At 35.0% G+C, this 10,889-nt stretch overlaps 2 protein-coding genes across 3 annotated transcripts; one reads left to right on the forward strand and one right to left on the reverse strand.

Annotated features, from left to right (window-relative positions):
• Positions 1–4,469: 4,469 nt before the first annotated feature.
• On the forward strand, positions 4,470–6,423 carry LOC131015902 (sm-like protein LSM36B). Of its 2 annotated transcripts, none has more exons than XM_057944399.1 (4): positions 4,470–4,689; positions 4,975–5,110; positions 6,010–6,123; positions 6,212–6,423. In XM_057944399.1, the coding sequence occupies exons 2-4, from the start codon at positions 4,999–5,001 to the stop codon at positions 6,256–6,258; spliced, it is 273 nt and encodes a 90-aa protein (XP_057800382.1). In that variant the 5' UTR covers positions 4,470–4,689; positions 4,975–4,998; the 3' UTR covers positions 6,259–6,423. The 2 variants fall into 2 exon arrangements, with proteins under 2 accessions (XP_057800382.1, XP_057800381.1); XM_057944398.1 differs by having other exon boundaries at positions 4,476–4,689; positions 4,978–5,110.
• Positions 6,424–6,678: 255 nt separating this feature from the next.
• On the reverse strand, positions 6,679–10,592 carry LOC131015889 (serine--tRNA ligase-like). Its single transcript, XM_057944366.1, is given in 11 exon segments — positions 6,679–7,149; positions 7,313–7,492; positions 7,663–7,846; positions 7,983–8,086; positions 8,639–8,832; positions 9,189–9,270; positions 9,272–9,295; positions 9,379–9,540; positions 10,005–10,075; positions 10,153–10,315; positions 10,415–10,592. Coding segments are annotated over 10 exon segments (1,344 nt in total). The 5' UTR covers positions 10,286–10,315; positions 10,415–10,592; the 3' UTR covers positions 6,679–6,939.
• Positions 10,593–10,889: the final 297 nt, after the last annotated feature.

Raw genomic sequence — 10,889 nt, forward strand, 5'->3', positions numbered from 1 at the left:
GTTTAAGAGGAGTTTTCTGAATAGCCCTCCCCTATATATATATATATATATATATATATATATATATATATAGGGGAAGGCTAAAATAAGAACGCTTCTTAAAATATAAATTAGGAACCATTTTCAGCCCTTAGATCATCAAGATCTACGGTTGATTCATCACCTTGTTGGATAAATTCATGGTCCTGAGTTCGAATCCCAAAGGTAGCAAAAAAATTATTTTTCGCAATTCATGCCTTTATACAGTTTATTCATGCGTGTTATACATAAAATTCATGCATTGTTGCTGGTTCGTAATTCTTAAAATAAGGGTGGTTTATTGAATAACCGCCCCCTATATATATATATATATATAGATTGGGAACAGTTCAAGAATCCACTACACAAATGCCCTCAACATCAAATTCTGGAGCACGACTTGATTCAATACTTCACTGCGAGATTGCGTGCCCATGAGAGAACGTGGCTTAATGCCGTGTGTGGAGGATCTATCCTGAATAAGATCCCGAGAGATGCATTCAGGTTGTTCGCTGAGATGGCAGAAGAATCAAGAGAAGAAGAAGGATGGGACTTGAAACGATGAAAGGCTCAAATATTCAAAGCGTTAGTATTTATTGTGAATAGCTTGTGTCGTTACCATGAACATATGTGTAAATTTATAGGCTAAAATAGTAATAATCATAATAGAAATAGAAATGCTTCATGTTATTTCAATAAGATGGGACTCTTCAAGCCGATCTTCCTCTTCAAGCTAACGTCCAAACCACTTAATCGAATCCCAAGTAATCAGGGATCTCAAATATCTCACCCTTCAAGTTACCGAACTTCGCTTAAACAGCATTGCATCTTATTTGTCAACTTATCATTCTCAATCCAACCGTATCATTAACGGCTCATCCATCGGCCCAATGGGCCCACTTAACCTTGATATTTTCATTATTGACAGACCTGATCAACAAAAGCTCATTTGCACAAAATTGTTCTCATCAACTCCCCCACCTAGTATAATAAAAATGTAAAATTATATCTCACTCATTTTGAATAGACTAAAGACTATAAACCCCTGCACAAAATTATCGCGTAAACAACTCTAATTTTAAAAATCATTCACACTAATTTCCCTAGCATAAAGTGTCTTTTTTTTATATAGAACACAACGCCAACGTCACCTCACCATCAACCGCGTCGCCTCATCTTCCACAATTTTCCTACTCGCCCTTTTCAAATTCACCCACTAATTAACACTAACCACACGATTTACTTACAAAAGCAGCCTTTAAATTTCTTCATTTAATATTATTAATTTATAAAAAAAATCCTCATATTCATAATCTCAAATCACTTCACATTTCCTTACCTTTCATACTTCTTTCATTCACAGCAAGAAAACACCTGCTCATCGTTTAACATTCCTTCTCTAGTGATCATTCCTGCTGCATTTGGCATTTACCCAGCTTCTTATTGAGCTTCACCCAAGCCCTCGTTTATCGCATGTACCTTTTCTTCTATATATTGCCAAGTTTAATCATGACATTAGATAGTTATGAAGATAAGATGGACTGTGGAGATCTTCATCCTTCTTGTTCAATTCACCATTAGCTAATTTTCAATAAAACATATTGTTTTATACTTATTTGTGCATTGCATATATGAGTACAACGTTACAAAATAAAGATTTTAATTACAAACATAACAATAATGGTTATAAATTCATCTCATATTACGATTCAAAGTTTCACATAATCTAACTATTTCGTAAAACAACTTGCAATAATTAATTAGGGATGAGTCCAAGGACTTACAAATATTGTTTGATGGCATAGGCGCTGCATTAGGTCCATAGTTTCAGTACTTGCCTTGTCCGCATTTAATTTTAAATTTGTTTATGTATGTGTGTGTTTTATCTTATATTTTTAAATAGTATACATTTATACATACACTTATACTTTAGGATAAATAAATGTATGTGTGTTTCAAAGTATAATTTTATTATGTTTAATTAGTTAATTTAATTAATATTTCTAGTAAAATTAATTACTAAATTCTAATTATAGATCACTAAATTAATAAACTCTAGTTATGAAATATTAAACCTTAAATCAAAATTTAATCATAAATTGATCCATGTGTAGGGGGGAAATTGAATGGAATAGCATAGCGTACTTTTCATGGGTGATATTTATATTTGAAATTTGCTTGTCTATGTTTAACCTATCAAAAGTATAATGAGGTTGGTCCCATAGGGGAGGTCGAGGTCGTGGATACAAGCATGTTGCTAGATTCCAAAGTCATGGAAAAAGATTTCATAAGACATCTCATCCACAAAAAGTTAATACATCTCAGCAAACTACAGAAACACAACAAACTTGTCATCGGTGTGGATGCGATTGGACTCGTACATGTCGCACTGCAAAGCACCTCGTTGAAGCATAGCAAAAGGACAAAAAAGGCAAGAAAATTCGAAGTGAAATACACCATGCCAGTTTGCCTAAAGCAAATTTGGAGTTTAATGTTGATGATGATGATTTAATGCAACTTGATCTTGAAGATTATGGAGATCAAGTTGCATTATCATCATCAGCATTAAACTCCAAATTTGCTTCAGGCAAATTGGAATGATGTATTTCACTTCGAATTTTCTTGTCTTTCTTGTCCTTTTGCAACTTTTGGTATGCTTCAACGAGGTGCTTTGCAGTGCGACATGTACGAGTCCAATGACCCCGCACCCACACCTATGACAAGTTTGTTGTGTTTCTGTAGTTTGCTGAGATGTACTGGTTTTTTGTGGATGAGATGTCTTATGAAATCATTTTCCATGACTTTGAAATCTAGCAACATGCTTGTATCCACGATCTCGACCTCCTCTATAATCTAGCAACATGCTTGTATCCACGACCTCGACCTCCTCTATGGACGAACCTCGTCGGGACTAATTTGCTTTTCCTCGGCCTCTCCCTCGACCACCTCTATCAAGAGAAAAATAGACAATTATACACAATTATTTTTCAACCAATTCATTTAATAAATAACAAATGTAATAATTTCTATTCCGTAAGGAGAAGATTCTTAAGAAATTAATACGTCTATCCCAACATATTAAATATATCTTTGTTTTTATTAAAAATTATATAAGCAGAGTTTACCTAAATAAACTCAAATAATTCAAATAATTTCCAACTAAACTCTGAATTTACTAAACTATAAATTGAGAAGACTTGGAACTTTCACGGCACGATATATACACACTAATTGGGTACTTAATAATTGCTCCATAAACAAACCCATTCCTATCCACATGTCCTTTAAGCATGATATATTATGCTTTTAATTCTCTTAATTATAGTATCCATTCTAATATGATGACGCAACAAGTATAATGGTTTTCAAAGAGTACAAATAATGAAGTATCATCACATATAAAACCGACACTTAGAAATTTAGTCGGCATGAAAGGGAATTTTTCGAAACATCCAAAAAAAATGAAATCATTCGATCCCTCAGAACCTCAACAAAATCAAAACAAATTTCTGCCCCCAAAACATACAAACACAAACACGTAGACCTAATTAAATAGATTAAACAAAAATTCATTCGAGAATTTCAGCAGAGTTCATCAAAATAAGTAATCAGTATTTTAAAATAAGTAACAACAAAATCATATGAATTTCGGCATAAGCATAAAATAGGTTTTCAGTAACAACCTGCCGTCAAAATCAGTAATTCAGCAACAACCTGAATTTCGGCATAAGCATAAATTTCAGATGTTTTGATTCATATAATTTGCGAATAGAAAGAAATTACCTTCCAAGAAAAATACTCCCTCCGTCCGCCAAGATTATGTAAAAATTACTATATTTGGCGTCCGCCAAGATTATGTCACTTTCCTTTTATGGCAATGGTCCCACCATCCTCTTTAATATTTTATCCTTACTAACACTCTTTATTTACAAAAAACCAACTCAAAATTCAATCTCAACCACACATCTCATAAAGTGGTGGGACCCTTTCTCCACTACATCAAAATCATCACCAATTTTATTAAATCCCGTGCCCAAGCAATTTTACATAATTTTGGCGGACGGAGGGAGTAAGATTTTTTATTATGGTCTATTTCCGTGATCACTGAATTGGCTAAAGACTCCTGCTGATAAACGTATTGTAATATCTTCTTTATCAAGCACATAAATTTCAGAGAGAAGAGAAGGAGAGAAAACTGTAATATCTTCTTTATCAAGCACATAAATTTCAGAAAGAAGAGAAGGAGAGAAAACGGCGATGTGTATTATCGTAACCGAAAATCTATGTTCCTATATCTCTCTATATATATAAGTAATGTACAATATATAATAAATAATATTATTTACAATAATAAACAATGTTTTTTATCAAAATTTAGAAAAATAGATTGAATACGATTCTAAAATAAAAATATCTACCGTGAATAATAATGGGCCAACTAAAAATCTCATAGCCCACTTAGCAGCCCAGTCCAAAAAACACAAATTGAAAACCTAATGACCAAAGAACCCTGAATTCACTTCTCTAGTTTGGATTCAAGAAAGTTGAGGCAACAAGAAGGACAAGGAAAAAGATTACAAGTTGTCAAATTAAATTTCTTCTTCTCTCTCTGGAATCGCAATCACCGATCGCACCAAATCGCGTCGTCGCCGGAGTCTACAGATTTTCTTGGTAAGTTTCTCGGTCGCCGTTTATTTGTATTCTTTGAATTTATGCGGAATTTTCGGTGAATAGAAAACCATGTATATCGGAGAATTATGCAAATTCGAGTGCTTTCTTTCCTCGTTGTCAAAGAAAGTCGAGATTTTAGTTTTGCCTCTTTTCAATTCGACTGAGGGTGTGCTGAGAGATATAACTAAAAACCAGGCATTTTGTTTCTGCGTGAGTTTATCAGAAAATTTCATTTTATTTCTGTTTTGAGGATATGTAATCGTGTTTGTGTTGTTTCTGCGGCAGCAGTTTTGCAATTAATTTGGAAAAATGAGCGGTGCCGGGGAGAAACTGTCGGGCACGAAAACTCCGGCAGATTTTCTGAAATCTATACGTGGACGACCTGTGGTTGTCAAATTGAACTCCGGTGTCGATTATAGAGGTGAATTCCATCTCCCTCTCTACGATTGCATCTTTCTTGGGATTTTGTTTGTGTAGCGTATTTGCTTATATTCTGGTTCTGATTGCGTCATTTTCTTTTTTCTTTTATTGTTTGTATATGTTCTCTGTAATTGTATGCTAAACATCAGCAAGAAGTAATTTTGAAGTATGCTAGGGTGATTTACTTTTGATTAGTTTCTACCTTTGGGCATGATCCTTGTGTTGCTTAAGTAGGCTGCTGTATTAGGCCTTAGTAATTTTCACATGCCTAACTCTCACAGTTACTATTTAAAATTTGTAACTCCCAAAACCAAGACTGTGAGAGCCTAGTGCTCATGAGCCTGCTGCTATTATTATTTGAAATCCGAGATCCACATCCACTCAATTAGTAGGAAAATATAAGGCCAATACTCTTTTAGTGGAGTGGCTCACTGCCTACCTTGATGCACCTAAACAGTTACTCCATTAATGTGAAATGCTTGTTGGATCACTCTCAAAGTGGAGTTTGTTGGTAGGGAGAGGAAATCGGTGCTGGGTAATAAGGGAGGGATGCAATGGGTGGTTCTCGTGTGTTTCGGAGTCTGTTCATGGTGGTTGCTTGGTACCCTTGAAGTAATTTTTACATAATAAACGGCTAACTATTCAGCCAATTTAAACATTATCTTTCACCAGTCTCGACGGAAGAGATGACTTATTTAATGTGTATGTAGTTAGCTGCGGAATGATAACCTGAAGTTATTTGGCGTTCTGTCTTTTGATTCTTGTACCTTGAAATGGCTTAGTAGATGAATATGTTTAATTTTTAAGATGAGTTTGAACTGAGGGAAGTTCACTTGCTTTTTGCTTAATCTACCTAAACAACTCACGAGCTTCTTCTTCATGTATAATTTTATCAATCAGGTATCCTTGCATGTCTGGATGGATACATGAATATTGCAATGGAACAAACAGAGGAGTATGTGAATGGCCAGCTGAAGAACAAATATGGAGATGCCTTCATCAGAGGAAATAATGGTAACAACAACTAGCAGAGATGGGCTTTGTCCAATGTTTATCTGTGTTCAACTTCTTCTTTACCCTGAGATATTGCTTTCATTTGCAGTACTCTACATCAGCACATCGAAGGGAACCTTGGCAGAAGGAGCTTAGCATATTGTGATCTCTCGCTCTATTGTTACCGTGACTTGGCCCAGAATAGTTTCTGCAAATTGCCGCAGCATCTGTAATATGTATACATAACCATAACATCCTTTTGAGACGTAGATGTGGTTGATTATTTTGAAATGTGGAATGGTTACAGATTCTTAGATTTTATTGCTGTAAGCCTGTAACCAGCTTCTGATTGGCATTCTAAAACCCACTACTTCTACCCAAGTCGGGGAATATTAGACCAGGATGAAAAAATATTAACAAAAGTATTAAATGAAGCTTCTGTCGATGATTTTTTTTAGGATTTAACACAACTGTTTTGATGATAGAGAAATGGCTTCCTTTTAATGGAGTTGGGTCGAATATAATTTGTAATGTAACAGTTCCAGTTGTTAATATATAATTCGACTAACTCAAAAGTAAAAATACAACACTTTTTATTGTATCAATTCGATCAAATGAAGGTTACAAACGTTGATTTGCAACAAAAAAGAAATATCAATGATGAGCAAAAGATAGAAACTAAACTATAGTATAGTTTCAGTCCATCAAAAGCATAGCTAGTTTGCTGTGAAAGTTGTAGGCAAAAGTTGGGATGAATGAAATCTTGACAAAGATCTCAAAATGAGTTGAGAATAAAATAAAAAAAGATTCCACAATAGCGGGAGACAAGAATCCTTGTTAATCCTTGCTCTTTTTTCCTTTGGAGTCTTTGCTAGGAGGGGCTTTAAACGGAATGAAACATATATTGTCCATGAATGGTCGAAGAACCTCTGGTATCTCGACCCCATCTTCCTTTTGGTTGTTCTCAAGGATGGCACACATGGTCCTCTCCGTTGCTGTCAGGGTGGAGTTTAACATGTGGACATACTCTTTAGTCTTGTCGTTACTCTGCAACAGTTCAATAGACTCAATATCTATCAAATGATATGCTCGACATTAAATAGTCGTAACCACGGCCAACTTGGTAGGCTTAGGGCAAAATTAGACTAAGCTCATAACACAAAAGCCTCCTAAATATAAACAAGCAACACAACACAGACCAACTCTATACCTTTTTTTGTCCATATCGTATTTCTAATCTTCTCGACTGATAGTCGGTGCAATTTGAACACGAAACAAGTTCTCTATAAGTCTTTGATGCTGGAAACCACCCTTCCAAGTCATACTTCTTTGCAGCAGCATCATTCAAAGCACCAGAGACGATAGATACAACTTGATAGGGAATATTTAGCTGCTCACACGAATAATTTCACAAAGTTCGATTAGAAGCATCTAAGTTTAGGGGACAATCATAAAGTAGCCAATTTAGTTTGGTAAATGCAATGCAATGGCACAAGGTCCCAGTGTGTGGTAGTGTTAATTAAAAAATAAAATTAATCAGAAGAGGGGCCAAAATGATACCAGCTGGTAAAAATCCTCTGAATTTTTTAGCATTTCCTCATGCATTTCCCATGAATCATTTGCATTTGGACTAGTCATACAGAACTGTTCAACCTTTTCAAACTGGTGAACACGGAAAATTCCCAGAGTATCTCGACCATGCGAACCAGCTTCTTTCCTGAAGCAGGAAGAATATCCTGCATATCTAAAAGAAACCATAGAGTCCATCAAACATGAATAAAAAACCAAAGAAGGAACTCTGTTGGAGGCGTCATAACAGTATAAGCTAACATAAGAATGCACCAAGACAAGACAAGCAAATTGGGGCTTTCTTTTCACACCTCAAAGGCAGTTCGGTAGGATGAATCCAATCGTCTAGATGATAAGCGCAAAGCGGCTGTTCAGCAGTAGCTATCAGATATTTGTCGTCCCCTTCTCCAGTAACCTGTTAGACACAAAAAAAAGCCAAAATATTTTTTTCATACACAGTTCAGACATCTCATTCAGGAACCCACTTAAATTTGCATAGAAAAATTTTATATTTTCTTTTTATAGAAAACACAAGGATGACAGGGATCTTATTTAATCGCATTAGAACTAAAGAATTAGATAAATGATAACTTTTAAAAAATACCAAGCCTAAGCATACTTATCAGCATATGTAATTAGCAAACAATAGTTATCGAGATAATATGCTACTAAGCATACTTATCAGCATATGTAATTAGTAAACAATAATTATCAAGCTAATAAGCTGCTAAACATACTTATTCGCATTATACCGATATTCTAGGCAATATTAACTAAATGATTCATCTCTTAAAATGTATTCTCGTGAATTTTGACCATAATTTGAAAAGTACACATTACCATTGCATGTTGTGCCTGAATGGATTCAGGTGGTAATGTCGTATCTTCTCTCTAAATTTAAAGGCATTATTAAGGTACAAACTTTGGAACACATTTCTTAAGCTATTCGACGAGAAGAAAAGGTTACCTTGTAAAGCTCCTCATCAAATTGAGCCAACTGGGCACACTTAGCCATAATATCTTTCCGCATGAAGAAAGGAGTCTGCAACGGCATAAATCCCCTCTTCCTCAAAAAATGAAGACCAAAGTTGATTAGAGCTTGATTAAGCAATACTCCATCCCCTTTCAGATAGAAACCTCTACCTCCCGCAACATTTGCACCTAAAATATTGAAATCCACTTTATATTAACAAACTAGTTATTGCGACGAGTATAAAAATTGAAAATAAGCAAAGGCTAATAAATGTCTGCTGAAGGAATATGCTTGATTGGTTGGCTTTTTACTCTTTTCTCCTGTCCTTCTCAACTCCAAAGTTGATAATAACATGAAATTTAAGTCTGGACACTACAGCTATAAATAACAAAGATAGCAGTTTAAAGGAAACCCTCTACAAGAATAAACTAATATTCACCCACATAATCATGAAGTTTCTGGCTTGTGCTGCCATGGCAAGTACACAGCAGCTACAATTTCACTTACAAAATTTCTTATATGTATTTTTAAGTAAAGTGAGCACCTTTCTTCAAATCCGCAATTCCTAGAAGCTCAACAAGCTCCACATGATTCTTCAGTTTTGGCTCCATCCTCTTCTCTCCCCAAGACCTTCATAACAGCATTGTTATCCTGAAAAATGTCACATTTCATTGAAAAGATTATCCAGCACAGAGGCATGCAAGTTCTTGTGAACAAGAAGACGTCAAACACACCTCATTATTGTCAACGGGGACAGAATCATGCACTAGATTTCCAATGTTTCCTAATCTAGATTGCAATGCTGTTAGAGCCTCCTGCACCTCGGCCTCCTTTTGTACAGTCAGTTCTTTGTTTTTATCTGTACTTTCAACCAAACCTTTTGTATCTTCTCCAGCCTTTCAATAAAACAGAGGAAACACATATAACTCAATTACATCATTGTTTAGATTCATCACTTCAGAATGCTGTTAAGTTGCATCAATGTAATTGATAAGTTTACACTCATCGATCAATATGATAAGTTTTCTTATTCTTTTCACTTTTGCCACTGATGCATATAACAATCGTGGACCAGGTCAACCATACAGCAATAAAAATGTTCTCTACGATTTGACACCAAAAACATACACATAAGCAATATACAAAGGGAAACGAGACAGCAATGCAATTAGAAAGAAATCCCAATCTGATTTTCATTGACATTTTCATTTTACTTATTCTAGAAAAAAGACAACACTACCATCACAAATCAACTCATACTTTCTTCCCTTCAAATATTTTTTCCTTATACGAAGCATCACATTGTTTCTATGAACAAATTGTGATAATTAATAATCGAAAAACGAAATAGGAAACTCACAATTTTTAGGCGAGAAATCTCTTTGCTTATCTTGTTCCTGGAGGTCCTCAAACCATCCAACTCAAATTGGCCTACAATCAACCACATCACCTCCAAGTTTTATAAATCGACAGAAACGGCTAAAAACAATCCTCGATTAGATACTCACGCTGCCTCCAAGCCCTGTCGAGCTCAATCACCTCATCAACAATATGAACATCGGTGAAACGACGGCGCTGAGACTCCCTGATTTTCTCAGGGTTGCCGCCCTTCTCCTCACGAAATAGATTGATGTCCAACATCTTACACTCTTCTCCTTCCAATCTCTTTCTCTGCAATTTTCACACCAATCAGATATTAGGATATATACATAAACGAAACCAAAAAAATGCTGAATAAAAAAAGAGAAGAAGAAGAGCTGATCACCGAACTGAGATAAACAAGTAAGCGAAAATAAATGAGAGAGAAGGCGAAGAATCGAATGTAAGAAAGGTTGAGATGGCGAAGAAAAGCAACTGAAATAAGGAATGGCTGCGTCGAGGGTTTTTGAGAGAGCTAAGGACTATTTTTCTAAATTTTCATTCTGGCCCCTCACTCAGTTTATTCAGATATGCGATTTCTAACTGGTGAGCGACTCAGCGAGAGAGTGAAGCGGTTAAGTAAAGAAAATGAAAAATCCACCCATTCCATCATTATCATGTACGGTAATAGTTATTTAACTAAATTATTTTAAAGTATAAATAATCTATATTTTTTTAATATTGAATGTCTTTTTATATTATACTTATATTTTTGTAACCTAAAAGATTATATTGATATTTTTTTAACTTATATAAGAGAGATCTCACTAATACTATAATCGTTTAAATAAATGTGACTTTTTATAGTTGTATGTAAGTTAAATCA

Source organism: Salvia miltiorrhiza, chromosome 3, assembly GCF_028751815.1.
Source record: "Salvia miltiorrhiza cultivar Shanhuang (shh) chromosome 3, IMPLAD_Smil_shh, whole genome shotgun sequence".
In the NCBI taxonomy this organism is placed as follows: Eukaryota; Viridiplantae; Streptophyta; class Magnoliopsida; order Lamiales; family Lamiaceae; genus Salvia; species Salvia miltiorrhiza.